The 25,184-nt window shown below is 42.3% G+C and overlaps 1 protein-coding gene across 4 annotated transcripts in view; it reads right to left on the bottom strand.

Annotated features, from left to right (window-relative positions):
• The window catches only part of LOC121861305 (synaptotagmin-4-like), a 92,024-nt gene extending 70,416 nt beyond the window's left edge, over positions 1-21,608 (bottom strand). For all 4 annotated transcript variants that reach the window (XM_042358947.1, XM_042358948.1, XM_042358949.1 and 1 more), the window contains exon 1: positions 21,467-21,608. In XM_042358947.1, the coding sequence (XP_042214881.1) occupies positions 21,467-21,608 (142 nt within the window). The remainder of the gene's footprint in view (positions 1-21,466) is intronic.
• Between the last annotated feature and the right edge of the window lie 3,576 nt (positions 21,609-25,184).

Below are 25,184 nucleotides of genomic sequence, written 5' to 3' on the forward strand. Positions count from 1 at the left end.
ACAATATTCCTCTCTCTTGTCTTGATAATGGGCGGGACAGTGTGAATTATGATATTGGAGTGGATTTCAAGACGTCTCCAGGGATTGTAATGCAGCGTAATTGTTATAATCCTCGCCACACTACACTAGCTAGGTGACGTCATACTCTAGGTTTCTTTCACATTTATTTTATGATTTCGTGTTATCATTTCTGTATGTGGGAAGAATTTATGCATAATCAACATATGTCAAAAGTTATACATATACATATAACTGTTTTGTATCTGCCTATTTCAATATATTTATTCATATGCAGGAATTTATACTCTTTCCGATAAGCGTGATTTGTATTATTTGTGAAATTATTTTGTTGTGATATCATGGGAGCCATTCCTTGCATAGCCGAGTAATGTTAAACCATTTTGTGTGTGTTAATTAAGAGGTGGTGTGTGTGTGTGTGTGTGTGTGTGTGTGTGTGTGTGTGTGTGTGTGTGGGCGTGTGTGGGCGTGTGTGAGTGACTTGTGGCGCAATGTGAGAAAGAATTTGCCGTGTTCGCTCAGCTTGATCACATAATACTGATATCTGAACACAATATTCACTGAAACCTGAATATTAGCTCTCCTGATTATTTCACATAGTAATTAAACACACTAACTCTGCGTGGGGGGAGGGATTAGGTTAGGTTAGATGTAGATTAGGTTAAGTTTGGTTATGTTGGATTAGGTTAGGCTATGGTAGGATAGGTGAAGTGTTACGTTGGATTAGGTAAGGTTAGGCTTGGTTAGGTTAAGCTAGGTTGGATTAGGTTAGTTTATGTTACGTTAGATTAAGTAACGTTAGGTTAGGTTAGGTTAGGTTATGTAAGATAAGATTATTATTACAGATATAGTAAATTGTTGGGGGGGGGTGTCTAATCTTAAGGTGATGTATTTTATGAAGCGAGACAGGAGAACATATCTACAGGTACTGACTCAAGAATGTAACTAAAGCCACGTATACTACTGAGACTCCCTGTACCATATTATGAACATCTCAGAGGGTTGTGGGACCAAGGCCGAACCCAACACAAATTTCTCTGGATGCAAATTCTCGACTGAGCTGAAATTATCTTGTTAAAGTTATATGCGTTCAGCTAAATTAAGTCTGGTTGAGTTAGGTTAAGGGTAGGTTAGATTAGGGATAGGTTAAGTTAAGTTAGATGTATATTAGATTAGAGTAGGTTAAGTTAGGTTAGTAAAGATAAGTTGAGGGAAGATTAAATTAAGTTTTGGATCTGTGTTTCATGTTCCAGGAGTGTATCTTAATACCTGGCGTGAGGGAGGGAAGGAGGCGTTGTGGAGGGAGGGAGGAGGGAGGTGGGAGGCATCGTGGAGAAAGGGGGGCGTCGTGGAGGGAGGGAAGGAAGAGACATCGTGGAGGGAAGGAGAGGGAGGGAGGGAAGGAGGAGGCATCGAGAGAGAGGGGGGCGTCGTGGAGGGAGGGAGGCATCTTGGAGGGAGGGAGGCATCTTGGAGGGAAGGAGGCGTCGTGGAGGGAAGGAGGCATCGTGAAGGGAGAGAAGGAGGGAGACATCGTGGAGGGAGGGAAGCAGGAATCATGAAGGGAGGTAGGGAGGGCGTCGTGCAAGGTGGGTGACCGCTACCGCTACACAATACAATATTTGTCGTCGGGATGAGGAAGGATAATACTCAGCGTTACGACCCATTAACACACACACACACACACACACACACTTTCCCCCGTTTTCTTTTAATTCCCAGCATTTAGGTAATTAGGGAAGGTATTAGGATCGTCAGGAATTTTCTATTATTGCTGTTTTTCTTCTTTTCTTTTGTATGCTTTTGTATTTTTGTTGGATTTATTGTTGGGGGGAATTTGGCCAAAGTTGTCTTGGGCTCGTTTAGGTTAAGGACCAGTTTGTTGAGAGTTTTAGAGCTGGCATTGTGTGTGTGTGTGTGTGTGTGTGTGTGTGTGTGTGTGTGTGAACCTAAAAATAGCCGTGCCATAACAACCCTCAACCACTGAGCTGACGTTAAGTAGTGTTTTTAAGGGTCAGTTCCGAAGATCAAAGCTGTTATAACATTGATTTCTGGGAGAGAGAGAGAGAGAGAGAGAGAGAGAGAGAGAGAGAGAGAGAGAGAGAGAGAGAGAGAGAGAGAGAGAGGCCACCATGGAAGAGAAATAATATCTCAATAACAAGATAACGAGTGAAAAATAAATACTTTTTGTTTATCTTATTCTTCCTCTTCGTGAATCCAAGTTACAAACACAACCTATATATTTCTGTTTATTTGTTTATTTCTTGTTGTTTTGTTATATTATCAGGTATTGTTGTTTTTATTTTATTTTATTGTTTTTTGTTTTGTTTTGATTATTAACCTTTAATTAATTTGTTCACTGTATTGTTATAATTATTGTTAAATATTATTATTGTTATTTTTGTATATTTTTATGTTCATATATTTTCATTATTCTTCATTTTCTTCTTTTTACTTATTTCTTAATTCTCTTTCATTCTCCCTCTTCATTCTTTTTCTTCGTCACTTACTTATTATTGCTATTAATTATTACCTGCCCGGCCCGATTTCCTGATTTATTACATCGTTTTCTTGTCACTTTTATTTCCATCTTTATTTTGTGTTTCTTGTTTTGATCTTTTTTCCTCTCTCTCTCTCTCTCTCTCTCTCTCTCTCTCTCTCTCTCTGTTTTTTTATACCCTATCTTTCTCCGTCAATCTTTCTCTCTATCGCTTTTTTTTTCTAGCTTTATCTGTATATCTTTATCTTTCTTTTTTGGTTATCTGTCTGTCAGTCAGTATCTCTTTCTGATTGTCTGTGTGTCTGTCTGTCTGTATCTCTCTGATTGTCTATCTGTCTGTCTGTCTGTATCTGTCTGTGTCTGTACCTACTTACCAATAAGGCTCATAGCATTACATATTATATAGTATTATGGCACGGCACTACACATTAATGATGCCACAGTGCCAGGTCCCACAATACGTAGAAGGCACTCAAATAACTATCTATACAAAATTGTGTTGAGGCAATATGACACAGCGGACGAAGGATTTTGACAACCCTACCGAGACAACAGGAGTCACAGTGTTCATTCTGAAATTCATTAAAAACCCCAAGTACAGGTAGTTTTTTGAGTGGCTGTACATTAAACATTATGGAACGAGGTCTTAGGTGCACACAAACACACACACACACACACACACAAACACACACACACACACACACACACACACACACACACACACACACACACACACACTGATTGACTGACAGACTGGCTGGCTGATAGACTGGTTGGCTGGGTGATATCCCGGCTGGTAGACTGACTGACTGACTGGCTGGTTGGCTGGCTTATTGGATGATTGGCTTCCCACATGGCTGGCAGGCTGGGTCATGAAAGCTGTTTGTCACGTGAGGAGAGGCGTGGAGGAGGTTCGCTGGCTCATTTGATAAAGTCTATGACAAATTTCCCCTAGATTTATTGCAGTAAATTTCCCTTCAATAATTTTTTCTACATCAAATTTCCCCACAATAGTTTTTCCCGAGATAAATTTTCCTTTGATCTCTCTTTCTACGGCAATTTCTCTTAGGGTAATTTTTTCCCCGAATAAATAACTAAAAAGGCGCGTGTGAATGGTGACTGGTTTATATAAGATCTTTTTTTAAGGTAGAATAAGTTTGTTTTTAATTTATCCATACCTTACGAATGCTTCAAGTAAATTAAAGGAATTTTATATTACCTTAAGAGGGGATTTAAGGCAAGGTTAGAGATTTTATAATTACCTCAACGAAGTTTTTTTTTAAGGGAAAATAAGAAGTTTTTTACCCTAAACTTAAAGGGAAAAAAAGTCTAACCCCGAAATTTTCTCACACTGCGACGTAAATATAACTCCCAAAATGGCATAAAAAATGCAGAAAGACTATAATACCGTATTTTGAGGAGATTTGGTGTATAAGAGCGTGGTTTAGGGCCGCAAAATTGTCACTCATTCACGGTTTGAAGCCCTTGAGTGTACAGTTACTTAAGGCATCGTACTCAAGGTTTAAAGTCATCGTACTCAAGGGGTTGTCATCGTACTCAAGGGGTTAAGTCATCGTACTCAAGGGGTTAAGTCATCGTACTCAAGATGTTGTCATCGTAGTCAAGGGTTTGAGTGTAGGAGTGGGGTGTGTGGGAGGTGGCGGGTGTGGGTGTAGATGGTGGGGGTGTAGGAGGTAGGGGTGTAGGAGGTGTGGGTGTATGAGGTGTGGGTTGTAGATGGTTTGAGATGGGGGTGTAGATGGTAGGGATGTAGGAGGTGGGGTGTAGGAGGTGTGGGTGTATGAGGTGGGGGTGTATGAGGTGTGGGTGTAGATGGTTTGAGATGGGGGTGTAGATGGTGTGAGTGTAGGAGGTGCGGTGTAGGAGGTGGGGTGTAGGAGGTGGGGGTGTAGCGTCACAACACTATACTGGGACACACCCTGAGGCATGACCTTTACAATATAATGTCAGGAGACGGACCACCACCACACTATCCTCCAGCCCCTGGCGAGGTCCTGGCTAAACCCCATCTTTAATTCATCATGAAACTCCACTCGAATATTTGTTTCTAAATATGTGAATTTTTTTTCCAACAATATTCTATTTTATATTTTTTTCCCAAGAAGTTTACGTAATGGAATTTGGTTTTGTGTTTTATTGTCGGTAAAGGACTTTGTTTCTTGCTTCTGTTGTATTATCTTGTCGTTATATTTTCATCGTTTTATGGTAGTATTTATTTACATATCTAGTGTGTGTGTGTGTGTGTGTGTGTGTGTGTGTGTGCTGGTGTACGGGGTGCGGTGGCCCAGTGGATACAATACTGCCTCCTGTCCATTTTTCAGGCATCCCCTGTCTTCACAGCAGATAATTGACACCTAACTTTACAGTTGCAGAATTGAAGGCAGTCGAGTTCAGTGCCGGACACTCTGACTCCTTATGTTGTATACAGAAAAATGGCTTGGACTAGAGTGTACTGTACCCTCACTGTCTCTATACACCATGGGCCTGAAAAGTTGATCAGTACCACTGGGCGGCACCAAAAGCCCTTCATACCATGGTGAAGAATGGTACAGTAAATGAATGACAAAAATGCTTGCTGGACATTTCAAAAGAGTAACTTTATTGTCTTATCAGCATTTTAAGTTTGCGCTCACGACCAAATACTGAAATAGTACGTCAGCAGTTTATTTGTATGAACATTTGAGCCAGAGATCCACACAATACACATGGCAAACAGTTTTGAGAACTAGAAATAAAATCTTTAAAAAACAAATATTATTTCATCGGGCGCTCTGTTTGGTAGCATTCGGGTTGGCTGACCTAAACGACTCACTATAACTTTCACTATTGATCTCTCGTAATAACTGTATATATCATAATATTACATGTACTGTAGTATTTACTTCCTCTTATTATTTTTCATTAGTATAATATTTTTCATCTAGAAATTATGTCTATTTACTTAGTGTAATTATTACTTAGTGTGAGGGAGGTGAGGGAGTGACGTGATGTATGAGGGAGGTGAAAGAGTGACGTGATGCCTTATCTATCGTCACTCAAGTTTCACTATACATTGTATGGTGTGTCTCCACTTTGCCTCCCCACTCTAATGTTCCTCCCCAACACCTCCCAACACCTCACCACCCCCAACACTCCCACCTCCCCAACACCTCCCTCACCACCTCCCAACACCCCCAACACTCTCCCCCAACACCTCCCACTTCACACTCCCAACACTCTCCCCAACACCTCCTCACCACCTCCCAACACCTCACCACTTCCAACACCTCCCAACACCTCACCACCTCCTGCCCAGACCTTCCTATTCCCTCCTATCTAAATATTTACCTCTCCACCCCCACCCCCCACCTTAATAGATGTTTTCCCAACACTTGACCTTTCTCCACCTTCAGCACTCTTCCCTCACCCTCAGATTCTCCTTACCCTTTCCCCTCAGACACCTTCTCCCTCAGATTCTTCCCACCTTTCCTCAGCACCCCCTCCCTCAGATTCTCCCTACCCCTTCCCCACCCCACCCACCCTCACCTTCCCACCCTCCCTCCTCAGCTTCACCCAGCCCTCCTCCTCAGCTTCACCCCTGCCCTCCCCACGCCCCATCATCTCCCATAAGAATAGCGAGAAAATCTAATATTAGACCATGGCGTCTATCACCACCACCACCACCACCTACTACGCCACTACCATCACTCACTGCCGCCGCCGCCGCCATCACCACCACCACCACCCACCACCACTGCGCCACTGCTATACCTCACTGCGCTACCACCATCAACCACGCCGCCGCCGCCACCACCACCACCACCACCACCACCACCTACTGCGCCACTGCTATTACCTACTACGCCACTATCACCAACCGGTGCCGCCGCCATCACCACCACCACCACCTACTGCGCCACTGCTATTACCTACTGCGCCACTACCATCACCTACTGCGCCACCACCACCACCACTTACGCCACTACCACCACTTACTGCTCCACTACCACCACCTGCAACGCTACTACAACCACCAATACCTGCGCCACTACCACCATCACCTGCAGTGCCACTACCACCACCTGCAGCACCACTACCACCACCACCTGCAGCGCCTTTACCACCATCTACAGTGCCACTACTACCACCACCTACTACGCCACTGCCACAACCTACGGCACCACAACCACTACCACTTGCAGCGCCAGTACCATCACCACCTACTGCACCACTACCACCACCTAAAGTGTCACTTCTACCATCTACAGTACTACTACCACCACTACCTATTGAGCCACTACCACTGCCTAGTGCGCCACTAGGACCACCACCTGCGCTACCACTACCACCACCTAATGTGCCACTGCTACCATCTACAGTACTACTACCACCACTACCTATTGAGCCACTACCACTACCTAGTGCGCCACTAGGACCACCACCTGCGCTACCACTACCACCACCTAATGCGCCACTATCACTAACCTAATGTGCCTCTACCACCACATACTGCGCCGTTACCACCACCTACTGCGTCTTTACCACCACTTACTGCGCCACTACCACCACCTAATGTGTCTCTACCACCACCTACTGCGCCTCTATCACCACCTACTGCTGCTGTCGTGATCCCAATTCTTCTTTAGTCGTGGGGAGGTAAAATTTCCCCAGGGTTGAGTAAGGTAACAGGACTAAACGTGAAATCACAACAATTTTTACTCCCAAACCTTGAAGTACTGATTCTTAGTTTCAGGTAGTTATGTATTATGGTATTTAAGGCTAAGTAGTTGAAAGTTTCCTTATCTTGATTAAATTATAATAATGTTTAATGTTACTCCCCTATACATACCTGAAGGGACTAATGGTAGGATATACAGAATAAGCGACATATTTTTAACCGACGACCCATGTTACAGTACCGGCACAAACAATAATATAAGTACAATTAAATATACTGGTCACCTTCTCTACCTCATAGGATCTCCAGTAACACCTGAATCCCAACCGAACTTCCTAGCCTGACACAATTTCCAGCACCACCTGGACACAGAAGAAGTCTGTTCTCCACCAGGTCGGAGCTAGAGAGAGAGAAAGCGACCCAGCAGCTGGCGAACTACCCCAGGAGCTCCGTATCAACGTAAAACTATACTTCTACTACTACTACTACTACTACTACTACTACGAATAATAATAATAATACTCTGGATACTATGGCTATCACAAGCACATCACGTATGCTGCGTCACCACCTGCAGCGCTACCCCCGCAACCACCCTCACCATTTGCGGCTGCGCCTCCTCCCTCACCACCTCCTGCAGCGCCACCACCACCGACCTTGAACGCCGTCATCACCACTTGCAGCGCCACTACTACCTACAGCATCACCACCACTACCAATAACAACACCTGTAATACCACTAACACCCACCCCGCTACCACCATCACCACCACTTACACCACCACCACTTACACCACCACCACTTACGCCATTACCACTACCACCACCAAAACAGAAATGCCGAAATCTAATAAAAAAAACACATTCAATAATTCAATAAACAAAGTAAAACTAAACAAATATCTAGCGTAAAAAATCATACAATGTTTAAAAGAAAAAATAAAGAAAAAACGTTTACCTATAAAATCAAAAGTTAAATTGAACGAATAACAAAAATCCAGGTAGGTAATAATAGGAGTTTATAGCGGGGATGGGGGACAGAAATAGACCGTTAGTGCTTTAGTACAGTGAGGTGTTCCTTAACGAGAGACACAATCATAAACCAGAATGAAACCTTAAGACTTTTGAACCAGTTTATGAGATGAGAGGTCGTGACGTCGCCATCTTGAAGACAAAATTGGTGTTCAAGAAAAAATTGGTGATCAAGAAAAAAAATGTGATCAAGTTGAAATTGGTGATCCTTAAGACAATACTGGTAATCTTGAAGACAAAATTGGTGATCTTGAAGACAAAATTGGTGATCTTCAAGACAAAATCGTTGATCTTTGAACACAACTTGAAATTCTTAAAAAAAAAAATACAAATCTTCAAGACGTCAAGAGAGGATGTTTAAAACTAAATTCGGACACTGAAGATAAAACATTGGGTGACCGTGAAGACAAGTTACACTGAAAACACCACCACTACCTGCATCACCATCACCACCACCATCATCTCCACCACCATCACCATCACCATCACCACCACCATCATCTCCTTCACCATCTCCTCCACCACCATCACCTACATCACCATCACCACCACCACCACCATCACCACCACCACCACCACCACCACCACCACCACCATCTCCTCCACCACCATCACCAGCATCACCTCCACCCCCACCATCCCCACCATCTGAATTATATAGGAAAGGCTATTTATAAAAGGAGGAACCTCTTTGTTTTCACATGACATGCGACGTAGTATTGTAAGATGAGGAATGAAGACTTGTTTTCGGTTCACGAGAGAGAGAGATTGAAGGTGACGAGTCGGCCTGTTTCCACCTTACGAGACATCCTATTTTCAGTAGAAGTACAACGAGATTTCCTATTTTCAACAAATGAAATATCCCATTTTTTTTTGCAGAGGTAAAGAACAAGTCTTGAATAGGATAGAGCCAATTTTCTACCAAGGACACATACCAATTTCAGTAAAAGTAGAAAGACAATTACAAGTATGACAATGTAGCCAATTTTCTGTTAATATCAATTTTATTTTGAAAATAGGATTAAAGTTTTTGTTTTGTTTTGCTAAGGAGGAAGATTAGATTACTTTTGGATATAAATAGAAAATCTTAATAGGTGATGAAGACCCAAGTTTTATGTACTGAAGGTTTTGTCTCTCAAGAGGGCTTTCGTGTTTACTGTTAAAGGGACTGTTTTGTTTTTACTGTTAAGAGGACTTTTGTTTTTACCGTTAACCTCCCCTATAGCCAAACAAAACCTCACCTTATCCAGCAATCTTTTAACCTAACCTAACCTTACCTAACCTAACCTAACCTAACCTAACCTAATAATCGTTCCTGTGTTATCATCATCAAACATCACAACTCATTCGTAAAAACAAACAAACATATGATGCAGGCGCTAGGAGGCAGTATAGACACACCCACCTTTAAAACACACAAAACAATAAATAAAACAAGACTGATAAAAAAAAACACGGGTGAATTTATTTTTAGAAGACCTATAAGAAATGAATGAAAATCGAGACTGTGTTCCAGTATTGTTTGAGAGCGATGACGTCAGAACACCTTCACGTCGCCTTGGCCCTGAGACACCACCTATTGTAGTGTCTCGACTCGTCTCGTCACATGCCATACGATACCCCTACCTGGCTCTACACTTTTACTAATATATTACGATGAAAATACGATACATTTAAGTATCGTATACTATCAAATGCAATACCTTAAAGATACATTTTTAATTTAGTAATACAATATGACTACAAATACGATACTTTGGTCATACAATACCTTATAAAAATATCAAGGCGATAATGCAATTGCTCAATAGCCTTTGAAATACATGACGGCGTGTAATAAAATACTTGTATACATTTATCTAGACTGGTAATATAATAGCTCTTGAGAAGTAGATATGAAAATACAATTTTACTGGACAATATAACATCCTTTTGAAAATGCAATACTCTCTTGGGAAAGCATTTGCAAGTACATGACAGGAATACATCACATCTGAAAAAAGACGCAAAACAGTCCCCTTAACAGTAAAAACAGTCCCCTTAACAGTAAAAACAGTCCCCTTAACAATAAAGCAGTTCCCTTAACAGTAAAACAGTCCCTTTATCAGTAAACACAGTCTCCTTAACAGTAAAAACTCCGCTTAACAGTAAAAAACAGTCCCCTTAACAGTAAAAACAGTCCCCTTAACAGTAAAGCAGTTCCCTTAACAGTAAAACAGTCCCCTTAACAGTAAAGCAGTTCCCTTAACAGTAAAACAGTCCCCTTAACAGTAAACACAAAATCCCTAAAGGGGGGGTTGTGGGGGAGAGGAGGGTGAAGGAGGCAGGGAATAGGGTAGGGAAGAGAGGTGGGGAGGTAACGTAGCTGAGGTAGGAAAGATACTGAGGGAGGTGGAGGGTAGAAGGAGGTGGTAGATGAAGGGAGGGGAAGGAGGTAGTTGGAGGTGAGAGGGAAGGATATATTCAAGAAAAGCTGATGTAGAGGGAAGAGAGGACTGGTGGAGGGTAGGGGAGGAGGGGGGTGGTTAAGGAAAGTGTGGGGTGAAGGAAGTGAGGAAAGAGGGAGAGGTTCCGCTAGCTACCTGGGAATTAGAACTACATGCCGCTTTATTTTTCTCGTCTTTTTTTTTTTTATTGCTATTTCCTGGCCATTATCTCCCTGTATCCTCGAGGGCGTGTGTCAGGGGCAGGTTGGCCTCCGTGTGTCAGGGGCAGGTTGGCCTCCGTATGTCAGGGGCAGGTTGGCCTCCGTGTGTCGTGGATGGACTGGTCTCCGTGTGTTATTGCCTGGCTGGTCTCCTTGTATAGGAGCTTCAACTATCTCCACATATTTATCATAATTGTTACACTAACGTTATGGAGGAATATTTCCGGGTTGAGTATGAGAGAATAATTCCCAGTCACGTGAACTAACAATAACTACTTGGTCTTATACCCTGGGGATTTAAACACACATTTAAGTTATTATTTATCGGTTCGTAACTTACAAAAATATAAACCAACAATAATCTCTAAATCCAGCTTATTTTATGGATTTTTTTTTCTTTTTGTCCCTCATGGAAATTAAATCAAGTGTGTGTGTGTGTGTGTGTGTGTGTGTGTGTGTGTGTGTGTGTGTGTGTGTGTGTGTGTGTGTGTGTGTGAGAAACCCGAATATTACTCACATTCTGACTCCTATGGACTTAATTATGAACCTTGCTCTACTAACACGAGACTGAAATGTTGAGTGACAATTTTTTTTACCCCAGAAAGTTAAATGAATGTCCCTTGACAGAAATATTGCATCCTGTTAGAAAGTTTTGGATACGCCTTTATACAGTGAAAGCTCTATTTAACGAACTATATGGAGAGAAAAGTCCGTTATATTCTTAATATAAACTTATTGAAGGACGAAACAGCATCATAGAGTAAAATAATACTCAATAACTGTGAAGAAATACAACGCCTAAACGTGTGAAACTGGAAATCTACTTTTGGGGAGGAAGAATTTTCAACTTTGATTGAAACGTCTTATTGGTAGCATTCACACCCTCTTGGTGTAGATTCCAACTTTTATGAGAAATATTTACAATTCTTCGGACTGTTCTGGCTGGCTACATCCTCGATTACGATATACTCTTAAAAAATACTGAAATATGATTACACTAATTTGTGTGTTATTTCTCTGTTATATTAAACATATAATAATGAAATCCAAAATAGAAAATGAATCCACAAAGTAGATGGTAAGACAACACGAATGCAAAAGAACGCAGAGGTGTAAACAAAATAAAGCGGGAAGATGCGCGGGAAAAACACAGCTGTTTTTGAGGGCGCTGTCTGTGACGTTACGAGTGACAACAAAAACTGAGAGAGGTGGTGATGGTCTGTTGTGTGCAGGGTGACGGCGGTGTGAGAGAGAGTAGGGGCTGAGAGGGAAGGGTAGTAGGTGGTGGGGGGCCGTGAGAGAGACTAGGTGGTGGTGACATGTTGAGGGAGAATAGGTGGAGGGGACAAAGGATAAATGGGATAGGGAGGAGGAGAAGGCAGGGGATAGGGGGAGGAGGAAGAAGATAGGGAGGAAGGGGGAAGAAGATAGGGAGGAGGATAAGAGGGAGAGAAAGAGGGTAGGGAGAAATAAACACAAGTTTCATGAGCTGGACCACAAACAAGGCCCTAAGGGAACACCAGCTGGGGCCGAGAGAGAGAGAGAGAGAGAGAGAGCCCTGGCACACATCACGAGGGTGGAGGTATAGGGAGAGAATAGCTGACGTGTACCATCTCATTAGCAGAGAGGGTCTGGTGGTGAACCTGTAGGGAGAGAGAGCCTAAGTGGAGTGGAGGGAAGTTTTAGCATGATGGACACACACACACACACACACACACACACACACACACACACACCTAAAAGGAAGCTGAAACCTTGGGAAACCCTTCACTGATACCTGTGAAAGATTGTAGTCGTGGTATGTGTGTACGGCATGTGTATGTATGTATGTACGGTGTGTGTGTGTGTGTGTGCACGGTCTACCAAATTCATCATGAGTGCAGCGGGAGGAAAGGGAAAGTGATGAAGAAGAAAGAGAGAGAGAGAGAGAGAGAGAGTGAGAGAGATGAAAGAAAATGGAAGATGGGAGCTATTACATTTTCCAAGTCACCAAGGGAGAGAAGCAAGAAAGGAAGGGAGGGAGGTGAGGGACGGATAAAGGAGAGATGAGAGAGAGAGAGAGAGAGAGAGAGAGAGAGAGAGGGGGAGAGAGAGAGGGGGTTAGGCGGGGTTAGGGGTCGTCAGCTGAGAGTAACAACTTTACAACAAGCCATCACCCCCAAGTTAATGTTAAATTTACATAATGAAGGAGTTGGCCGCCCTTTATAAACCACTTATTAACTTCATATTACTTCACTTTAGTTACTTAATTACCTTAAACTTTCGTATTCACTTCTTGATATCAACACCTCGTAATAATAATAATGATAGATAAATGTTAAATTACCTGTCTATTAAACCAATCATCTCTGTCTAATAAACCAGTCGTATATATTAAACCAACCAACGCCTCCTATTAAACCAATCATCTCTGTCTAATAAACCAGTCGTATATATTAAACCAACCAACGCCTCCTATTAAACCAATCATCTCTAATAAACCAGTCGTATATATTAAACCAACCAACGCCTCCTATTAAACCAATCATCTCTGTCTAATAAACCAGTCGTATATATTAAACCAACCAACGCCTCCTATTAAACCAATCATCTCTGTCTAATAAACCAGTCGTATATATTAAACCAACCAACGCCTCCTATTAAACCAATCATCTCTGTCTAATAAACCAGTCGTATATATAAACCAACCAACGCCTCCTATTAAACCAATCATCTCTGTCTAATAAACCAGTCGTATATATTAAATCAACGCCTCCTATTAAACCAATCATCTCTGTCTAATAAACCAGTCGTATATATTAAACCAACCAACGCCTCCTATTAAACCAATCATCTCTATCTAATAAACCAGTCGTATATATTAAACCAACCAACGCCTCCCTATTAAAAATCATCTCTGTTCAATAAACCAGTCATCCAACCAACGCCCCCACAAACCAATCATCTCTATCTAATAAAACCAGTCGTATATATTTAACCAACCAACGCTCCTATTAAACCAATCATCTCTGTCTAATAAACCAGTCGTATATATTTAACCAACCAACGCCTCCTATTAAAACCAATCATCTCTATCTAATAAACCAGTCGTATATATTAAACCAACCAACGCCTCCTATTAAACCAATCATCTCTATCTAATAAACCAGTCGTATATATTTAACCAACCAACGCCTCCTATTAAACCAATCATCTCTATCTAATAAACCAGTCGTATATATTAAACCAACCAACGCCTCCTATTAAACCAATCATATCTGTCTAATAAACCAGTCGTATATATTAAACCAACCAACGCCTCCTATTAAACCAATCATATCTGTCTAATAAACCAGTCGTATATATTAAACCAACCAACGCCTCCTATTAAACCAATCATATCTACTCAACATTTTACTAATTACAGAGTTTTTGTATCAACTGCGAGTCTTATCTCCCTATTACAACACGTATCGAGGCGCTAATCGAAACCACACATATCCTTGTCTCAATTAATGTACACGATCTTGTCCCTATTAGAACCATAAACTCCCGTGCCTATTATACACCCCTGGAACCAACCCCGTCCCCATAAAACCATCTTCCCTCCATCTCTAATAACTTCTTCACCCGTCACCCCCTCCCCCCCCCCGTCTCTTATTAAACTGTATATATCACAGCAAATTAAACCCCTTACTGTCTTGCAATTTTAGATAGGCTTAAAGGTCCTCCGTCCTGATAAGCCCGTCATCCTCGTGCCCATTAGTCATCTGCAGGAGTATTGATTCGACATAAGTTATAGAGAGAGAGAGAGAGAGAGAGAGAGAGAGAGAGATATTACACTTATGGCCTCGTGCCAATAAAGCAAGGAGCCACTCACCATTTCTGGTATATATTCCCTTAAGGCAAGTTACCGCTATTATCATAGGTGATTCATTCATTCAAGGACGTGTGGTTGATTCAAGGACTTGTGGTTGATTCAAGGACGTGTGGTTGATTTAAGGACGTGTGGTTGATTTAAGGACGTGTGGTTGAATTAATGGATGAGGTGTTGTGGTGGGATTCATTCAAGGACTACGATTATGTTACTGTGATTCGTAAACATATGATTTTAGCAAGTCCATGATTCGTACGTTTTTATTAAGTACATGAATCATTAACACAGGCATAGTGTTCGTTGCGTCTCGAGGTTAGACAGTGTACATGATTCGCTAATCAACCGAATGTACAGGATTAAAGTGACTAGGTAAATCGTTTCCCATCAGGAGTATAATGATTCGCTATTCCATCACACCATCTACCATGAATCGCTAATCGTCTGTTTCATTGTGTAAAACCTTAAGAGGGTAGTGGGGGAAAAACCGCGTGTGTGTGTGTGTGTGTGTGTGTGTGTGTGTGTGTGTGTGTGGACTGCTGGCCAGGGCAGAATTGGCTTCACTCTGGATGAAGTATAGGTCATGGGTCGAGGTCATTTTGTACATTTGAGAGAGAGAGAGAGAGAGAGAGAGAGAGAGAGAGAGAGAGAGAGAGAGAGAGGCGGTTCATCTCTCTCTCTTTCTCCATTATATCACGTGTTTATGTCTATCATGTGTCATCATAAAGTGTTTCCCACTTTCTCTCTCGTTTAATTAATAGATTCGTATCCAATTATAAAGCTCATTTAGGTTCGCCTTGTTACCCGAGGCCGTAGCCACACTCTTGTTTGTTCTCTTTTGTTTTCACCTTCTGCTGTGTAAATTAATAAGTTGATAAGAATTAATTAAAAATCCAATTACCCACTCAACTTTCATCCCAGATTACAAAGTTTCCGTTTATTTTTTATTTTCAGTCCTCTACGTTGCTGGTAATTAATGGGTTTGTTTCCCCATTATAATCCTTTATTTCGTTCCACTATTTTCCTCACAGCTTGTATTATTTTCCTCGTTTTTCCTTCGTCCACCAAATCCACTTTTTTCGCTCTTCGTTAATGGAGAAATTGTTCACTTATAGAAGGTAATTTAAGCCTCCCTCCCTCCCTCCCTCCCTCCCTTCCCAACAGTCTCCTCCTTGGGCTTATGTCTGAGGTGTTGGTGAAGGTCTCATTTGCCTGTCATATTCTTTCTTTGGTGTTTTGATTAGTCAGAAAGCCTATACCTCCTTCCTTTCATTATTGTTGTTATTACACAAAGGAAGACTCCAAGTAATAATTATTATGAGTCTCAAATGACCATGGGCAAGGTATAATGAAACGCGTAGGATCAAAGATTAACGTATGAACCAAATATTTTAAGACGGGGAGGGTACACCAGTCTCTCGCTTAACAACATAATACTGAGGGTGTGTTGGAAAGATATACTGTATATTCAGGAGCGGTGAAAGCACAGGCAGGAGTGACCTTCAATCAAGCCTCTCCTTCCCACGTCAATGTTCCTCGGCTCCACAGGGCGCTGATTGGTCAGCAGTAAAGCACAGAACAAAATTCAGTACACTAGATACAGGACTATAAAAATAATGATTTATAAAAAGATATTATTAGTCGTACTGTTATTGTAATACTGTTATTATTATTATTATTATTATTATTATTATTATTATTATTATTATTATTATTATTATTATTATTATTATTATTATATTATTATTATTATTACTATTACTATTACTATTATTACTTATATTATTATTATTATTATTATTATTATTTATTATTATTATTATTATTATTATTATTATTATTATTATTAGATTGGATTCAGTTATCCAGAGATTTGGTGACATCTGTCAGATGATCTATTTTTGCGGATAGCAAGCCTATTATGTTGCATTTCTATATCACAAACGTTCCCTCGATTACCCATAGCAGTGATCATTAAACCACTCCAAGAAGTCAAGGTCGGTGTGTGGTCCCCCAGCCTCCACACAACGTTATAATGGCCGCCTTGTCCTTGATGTTTTAAATCCCCTGATACTACATGGAGCCCCGCCGTCACCAGCCCGTATCCCTGATAAGTAACACCAGGAGGGAACATCTTCAACGCCCACATACACGTCTTGGTGAGAGAGATTGTGGTCTTGTAACAGCCTCTGGATATGTCTGGTGTAAATATCTTGTCACTGCTGAATTCTTTGCGCTTCAGGGATGATTGTATAGGCACTGGACACAAACACCATCTCGCTACGAGCAGCATTTACCTATTTTTCATTGATCTTATTTATAGGGGTGTAGTAACAAGTTGAATTAGTTTATTATTATTATTATTATTATTATTATTATTATTATTATTATTATTATTATTATTATTATTATTATTATCTACAGTTCTTAAAGAGACATTAAGTTATGGAGTTAACTATTAGATAAGGTTTTCATTATAATTTTTTATGTTAGTATCTTTAACTTGTTTACACTACTACAGTTTTAGTTAAGTCATACACTACTGCACCATCCTCGACACCGGCTCCTACTACCACCTGAGATCCCTAGCCCGAGAATTGCTGTTCGACACCACAACCGCATCCAGCCCATACGTGCACGAACTGATCGCTGTAAGAACAGCCCAGTCCCAACCATTGTAAAAATTATCAATAACTTGTAATAAACCAGTGTATTCACTCCCAGTGAATACTACTTCTTGCACTGTCACTATGTTGAAATGCCCTGTGGTTTGAGCTTTTCCCTATCTAGTTATTATATATCTTATTTATATCACTTATGTTATTTGTATATTATTTGTAATTCGAAACCCATTCCCCAATTATGTAACTGTATATTTTCAGCCTTCTGGCTGCCAAGCTCTTTCAATAAACCGTTAATTATTATTATTATTATTATTATTATTAACACACACTCACCACTACTACTTTTATCACCTACACCAACACACTTACATCACCTACACCAACACACTTACATCACCTACACCAACACACTTACATCACCTACACCAACACACTTACATCACCTACACCAACACACTTACATCACCTACACCAACACACTTACATCACCTACACCCAACACACTCCACATCATCTACACCAACACACTTACATCACCTACACCAACACACTTACATCACCTACACCAACACACTTACATCACCTACACCAACACACTTACATCACCTACACCAACACACTTACATCACCTACACCAACACACTTACATCACCTACACCAACACACTTACATCATCTACACCAACACACTTACATCACCTACACCAACACACTTACATCACATACACCAACACACTTACATCACATACACCAACACACTTACATCACCTACACCAACACACTTACATCACATACACCAACACACTTACATCACATACACCAACACACTTACATCACACTACACCAACACACTTACATCACATACACCAACACACTTACATCATCTACACCAACACACTTACATCATCTACACCAACACACTTACATCACATACACCAACACACTTACATCACATACACCAACACACTTAGATCACCAACACACTCATACACAAACACCACAACTAACAACTTTGCCTCACAAACAGTACAGTACTTTAGGTAAAACAGGAAAGGACAGAAAAAAATGGGAATTTTCCGACATAGATGGAAAACAGAAGATAGGAGATGGGAGGATAGAGGAGACAATAGAAGAGTAAATAAAGGAGACAGGAAGAGGAGGAAGAAGAAGGAGGAGGAAGGAAGGAAGGAAGGAAGGAAAAGATGGATGGAGAGAATGAAAGAGGGGAGGGGGAGAGGCGGCAAGAGGATTTAGGGTAAATACTGCAATGTTGAACAGACGTGGAAAGACAGAATAGGCGAGGAGTATATAGAGAGAGAGAGAGAGAGTGTGTGTATGTGTGTGTGTCTTTCTCCCTTTCTCTCTCTCTCTCTCTACCCCCTCCTCCCAACACACACCTAGGATGGGGTGACTGTGGCCTCGGGCTCAGGGTGTCCTAAGACCATATTCGAGTTCATTTCATTTTTTCTTTTATCTTTTAAGCTGAGACTCAAGTGGGTTGGGTAGAGATATTGACTTTACAGTATACACTACTAGAAGACTTAACTAACTCCCTATACAAATTTTCACACCAATTGAGCTATACTTCGAGTTATTATATATTTTATTTTATTTTTTGTTTTAAATTTGACTTAGAAAACATTATAGCATGGGAATTAATGACCTATTTTCTTTCTTCAAACTTGGTACATAAAATGTGTTCTGGGTGGTTATACTTTGTTCTTCATTTGGAAAGTCGTAGGTTTGAGTCTCGTCCGCAGAACTGTACTGTATTGAGATGGTGTTCCAGGGTAGCGGTCATACGAATACCTATTAAATGGTATCGATTATTATTAGTATTGAGAGTAATAGGTGTGAGATCTGTTGAACCCTTGTGACTTCTGTCTAACTTACACACTCACGCACACTATCAACACACACACACACACACACACACACACACATACTACCACCATCACCACCACTAACTCAAACATATACACACTCGTGCGTGCAGAAACGGTGGTGCGTGCGTGTGTGTGTGCAATAATCCACTCTTATGTAAATGTTATTATGTTTACTTCCTTTCGTATTGTCATAAGTTCATAAATATATTCTCATATATATTCACATTTATACTCATGTATATCACGTGTAAACATAGTCATGAATACATACATACACAAAGCCTCACCGCAGTGCGTGGTGAATGAGCCAGCAGGCGACATAGTATTGGAACTCCTCCCCTAAGACTCCTCCGTTCTGCCTCATAATTTCTCCTCCCCCCTTATCTCTCTTTAAGAACGGTCTTTGGGAGTCTGCACTGGGCGCCTTCTTATCCTCTAGGCTCCCCAATGCCCCTTCACGAGGCTCTCGCTCTATTAGGATCCTATCTAGCGGTGAATTATTGCCATCGGCGCCCTCAAGATGTTTCCAGTTTTTTAAAAAGAAAATTTTAGTGATGGCGACGGTGGCGCGTCACAGGAGACTGGACATAGTAATTACACTGTATATTTTTATATATATATATATTTTTTTTTTGTTCATGCGAGGCGCTGAATGAAAGAGATACCCTAACCTTTTTTATGCGAAATAGTTGTATATTGAGGGAGTTTGCTGTTATTGTTATTGAAATTGGGAGGAAGGGGGAGAACAATATTTTTTTTGTGAATGGCGTTATGCAGAAAATTTTTATTTATATTATTTTTTATTTACGATCATATATTTTGAATCACGTAGAGAATGATATTATTAAACTTTTAGATAACAATACAGCAACGTGTGATTTTATCAAGATTTATCTTATCCACGTTTTCATTGTGGATTTACATAAAATATATATATATATATATTGTCATTGCTTTTATAAAATCTCAATATTCTTCAAAACGTCACCTTCACAGCACAACCCGCCACCCATTGCCCACCATTCTCGCGAAGGTCTGACAGATAGATATACTGTAGAGTCTGCCTGTGTGTTGATCCCGAGTATTAGTGGGGGAGACTTTACTCCTATATATTTAAACAACTTGTCTTTAATATAACTTGCCATTAATATTACTTGGAAACTAATCTTAGGAGTCAAGATATTTTTTCCTGTTTGTCATCGTCTCAAGTCACTTTAATCTTCTTACTTAAGAGACAGTCCTTCCCTTTTATCGTTTACCTGAAAGTTAGTCCATAAATCTGGGTTATGTCGTGTGTGTGTGTGTGTGTGTGTGTGTGTGTGTGTGTGTGTGTGTCAGTAGTGTGTCTTGTGTTGTAAATAGTGTTTCTTCGTCTTGTTTTATGGGTGTTTCAGTGTAGGTGTTGGACGGAAGTAGTGGTAATGGCTATATATTATTATTATTATTATTATTATTATTATTATTATTATTATTATTATTATTATTTCTGTTATTATTGTCATCATCATTATCATCATCACTGTCACTACCACATCAGTGTAGTAGTAACACCGCTTATACTTGTCATAGATATTAGACCTCACAACCTCCCGGGTCAGTGTAATTATGGACAAGAGTCAATTAACAGAGGTTCTTTATGCGACCATTGCTATTTTGTCAACTTTTTGTTTACATCGTCAGTACCTGAGGGTGTTGGGGGTGGTGTCTCGCCGCGTCTACCTGTTGTGGTTATTATTATTATTATTATTATTATTATTATTATTATTATTATTATTATTATTATTATTATTATGTTCCTTTTTATCGTTTATGATTTGATTAAGTAGAAATATAGTAACAAATATCCACTGGACAACACACACACACACACACACACACACACACAAAGAGTGTTTACAAAAACGTACCACCAAGGCGGATTAAATCATAATAATTTGGATTTCAAACACATTTAATTTATAAAACTAAAATCGGTGTGTTATGTAGGATGACTCACCATCTTAACACACAAGCACTGATGATTAGCGAGTTATCGAACCTTAGAATATGTTATGAGTGACGCATCCATCACCCCAGAGTTAGAGAGAGAGGCAGACGGACGCTAAAAAATCATTATGTGAACGTTGACAAGGGTGAGCATAATGAGATTTGGACACCGGTGGTTTGTGAATAATGAAGCGGGGCGACACTGCTGTTGCCGAGGTTTGTTCTTCCTGCTGCAGCACCTACCTGGGGGCACCTTGAAGGGCGTCCTGAAGCTGGAGGGAAGAATGGAGGGCCACGTTGGGGGAGGGAGGGCAGGCTGGGAGGGCAGCGGTGACCGGGTTGGCGCAGGATAGTAAACCATTGTGTGGTGTTGAGAGATCACCATCACTGTTGACGCCTCTCCTCGTTATTGCTACCTGTTAAGGCCATCATACTACCTCGCCGTCACACTGACACTCACTTGCTCACACTACAGCAAATGTGGATCAACTCTTGATCATTATGGCTAAAAATTTGTGTTTTTCATAATGCAAATTGTTTAATATAAATCCCACTTGAGTATCCGCGTCGGGTCATCAGGTTACAGTAAGTGTCACTCATCTGAGGCCCTCCAAGTTGACGTTCACATGAAGTTAACGACACAGTTGTTGATCCAGCGCAGTTTAAGGAAGCGGTACCTCATGTACTGGGCGTAGTAGGAGCGCGAGAACTTGAACACTGAGCGAAATCTCTTGTTCATCCTCATGAGATTTTTCCTCAATACTTGCTGCTTCTTCACGTCGAAAGTCTCCTTGTCGTCTGCCTCCTGAGCCTCTGTGGCAGAGTCTAGGCAGGGGAGGTCGGTGGTGCCTGTTGTGGCGTCCCTGGAGGGGGAGTGTTGGTGGTGGTGCTGAGGACCGTGGCCGTCCATCCCGCCAGTACAGACCCCGGCAGGAGACTGGTGCTGCCAGGGCCGCTCACGGCACCTCCTCTAGTGCGCCGGCCCCGACCCCTGCCCCACCTCCCCCAACCCACCAACCCACCCCCACACCCACTCTCGCCCCGCCCACACCCACTGCCACACACCAGCACACTCACCACGATACGGACCATAACAACCATCGCCACACGGCAACTCTGCCACACTCAATGAAAAGGAAAATTTTTGTAAGAGCCGATGACAAGGACACACACACACACACACTAACACCCAGGAGGTGTTTATCGCTGTCACAGTCACCACTAAAGACGCCACGGAGGTTCACGAAAATGGTCACGGAAGCTACTACGAACCCCGCCGTGTACACACATCCCTGAGGCAGGTTCGAGGTCGCCGTCTGCCTCCCTCAGTTGGCGCACAGGAGCGGTTCCCAGGTGATAAAACGGCCCTTGCAGCAGCTACACCTACACCCTCATTAATGACCAGTACCTGTGTCTGTATACCTGGTGGCTGTCTTCACATACCGGTAACTAGTTGGCGCATATGTCCATCTTACTCGCTTACACACCTGTGACCTCTACATCTGTCTCATTCTTCTCTTTCGTACATCTTCATTCATCACTTACTCTCTCACCAACACTACACTATTCTCACCAACACTCCACCATTCTCACCAACACTCCACTATTCTCACCAACACTCCACCATTCTCACCAACACTCCACCATTCTCACCAACACTCCACCATTCTCACCAACACTCCACCATTCTCACCAACACTCCACCATTCTCACCAACACTCCACCATTCTCACCAACACTCCACCATTCTCACCAACACTCCACCATTCTCACCAACACTCCACCATTCTCACCAACACTCCACCATTCTCACCAACACTCTCCATTTCTCTCACCAACACTTTTTAACACTCAATAACACTCCAACCTACCAACATTCTCCAACCCTCTCACTAACACTCCAACACACTCACCATCACTCCACTCTTTCTCACCAACACGACCCTCCACAGCCCCTCCACGACCCTCCACAGCCCTCCACGACCTCCTCCACAGCCTTCCACGACCCTCCACAGCCCTCCTCCACTACCTCCTCCACAGCCCTCCACGACCTCCACAGCCCTTCATAGCCTTCCACTACCCTCCACAGCCCTCCACGACCCTCCATAGCCCTCCACTACCTCCACTAACCCTCCCTAACCCTCCACAGCCCTCCACTACCCTTCATCAGCCTCCACTACTCTCCACTAACCCTCTACAGCCTCTCCACTACCCTCCACTAACCCTCCACAGCCCTCCACTACCCTTCATAGCCCTCCACACTTCCAGCCTCCACTACCCTCCACTAACCTCCACAGCCCCCACCACCCTTCATAGCCCTCCACTACTCTCCACTAACCTCCACAGCCCCCCAGCCCCTTCCACTAATAGCCTCCACTCACTCCCACTAACCCTCCACTAACCCTCCACAGCCCTCCACTACCCTCCACTACCCTCCACAGCCCTCCACGACCCTCTACCCCTCCACTCCAATACCCTAACCCTCCACAGCCCTCCACTACCCTCCACTACCCTCCACAGCCCTCCACGACCCTCTACAGCCCTCCACGGCCCTCCAATAAAGAAAACGGAGCAATAAGAGCACCACCATACACACAGGCTTCCAGGTGAGGCCAAACAATTGTGTCATGTCTGTGTTGACGAGGGTTCGATCCTCTCCCCACTATGTGTGCAGGAGGGGAGGAGAGGTCATTTGGATGGAGAAGGGGGATGGGAAAGGAGGTCACTTCGATGGGGAGGGAAGGGAGGGAGGGGAGGGACGGTCATTTGGATGGAGAAGGGTGATGGGAAGGGATGTCACTTTGATTGAGAGGGACGGGAAGGGAAGGGAAGGGAGGGGAGGACACTTGGATGGGTAAGTCAATCTCTCCATTTTCCACTCTTCACAGCCCTCCTCTTCCATCCCCTTACCTTTCTAACCCCTTCCCTTCGCTCACCTTTCCTAGCCCACTTTCCCCCCCTGCCCTTAGTACATTAGCCTGCTTTCCCTTCACGTTACATCACAAGCCCCCTCCCCTGCCTCTCACCTCACTACCCTTCCCTTCCCCTCACCTCACTTGCCTCCCTTCCCTCCCCACCTCACTAGCCCCCTCTCTTTCCCTTATTATCCCCCCTTCCCTCACCTCACTAATCCCCTTCCCTCCCCTTCACCCTCTTCCTTTGTGATAGATACAGTATACTTCTAGTTTGTGTCAGTCTGCGGTATGTGTCAGTCTGCAGTGCGTGTGTCAGCCTGTGGTATGTGTCAGCGTGTAGTGTGTGTAAGTGTCAGTCTACAGTGTGTCAGCCTGTGGTATGTGTCAGCGTGTACAGCAGTGTGCGTGATGGCAGCAACAATAATTGTGCTGTGCTGACATCATTCCTGCTGCTCACTCCACCACGTGACCTGAGTGGCGACCAGTGAGTATGTGTCAGCCAGGTTATGTGTCAGGATACTGTAGCGAGGTTGTGTGTCAGTATACTGCATGTGTCAGCGAGGTTGTGTGTCAGTATACTGTATGTGTGTATGTGTGTGTGTGTATGTGTACAAACGTGTGAGTCATATAATATTCAGGTAACCACTTAGAAATATTATGTTGCCGGAAGATGTGAATAATCGTGATAACTATTGAATATATACCTGATATTATTTCCTAATGACCTTCTTTACCTGTGTGTGTGTGTGTGTGTGTGTGTGTGTGTGTGTGTGGGGTGAAGGTGTGAGTGTAGGGGGTAATATGCCGTGTTGGGTCATGTCAGCTGTCGTCGTCACCACCTGCAACATGGCACACTGCCGCTCTCTTGTAATTTGTAACTGATATTTTTGGGGGTGATTTTTTTGTAATAATTTGTCTCCATAGTAATTAATGGTAGTAAGTTTAGCTTGTGTGATGCCGGTACTGCTCACAAGCTGGCAGAGCAGAGTACCGAAAACATTTATGTTCAGAATATGGAATAAATATTGGTTCCTGTTACAATTGTC

This window comes from Homarus americanus, unplaced genomic scaffold, assembly GCF_018991925.1.
Source record: "Homarus americanus isolate GMGI-L3 unplaced genomic scaffold, GMGI_Hamer_2.0 scaffold44003, whole genome shotgun sequence".
NCBI classification, from domain to species: Eukaryota; Metazoa; Arthropoda; class Malacostraca; order Decapoda; family Nephropidae; genus Homarus; species Homarus americanus.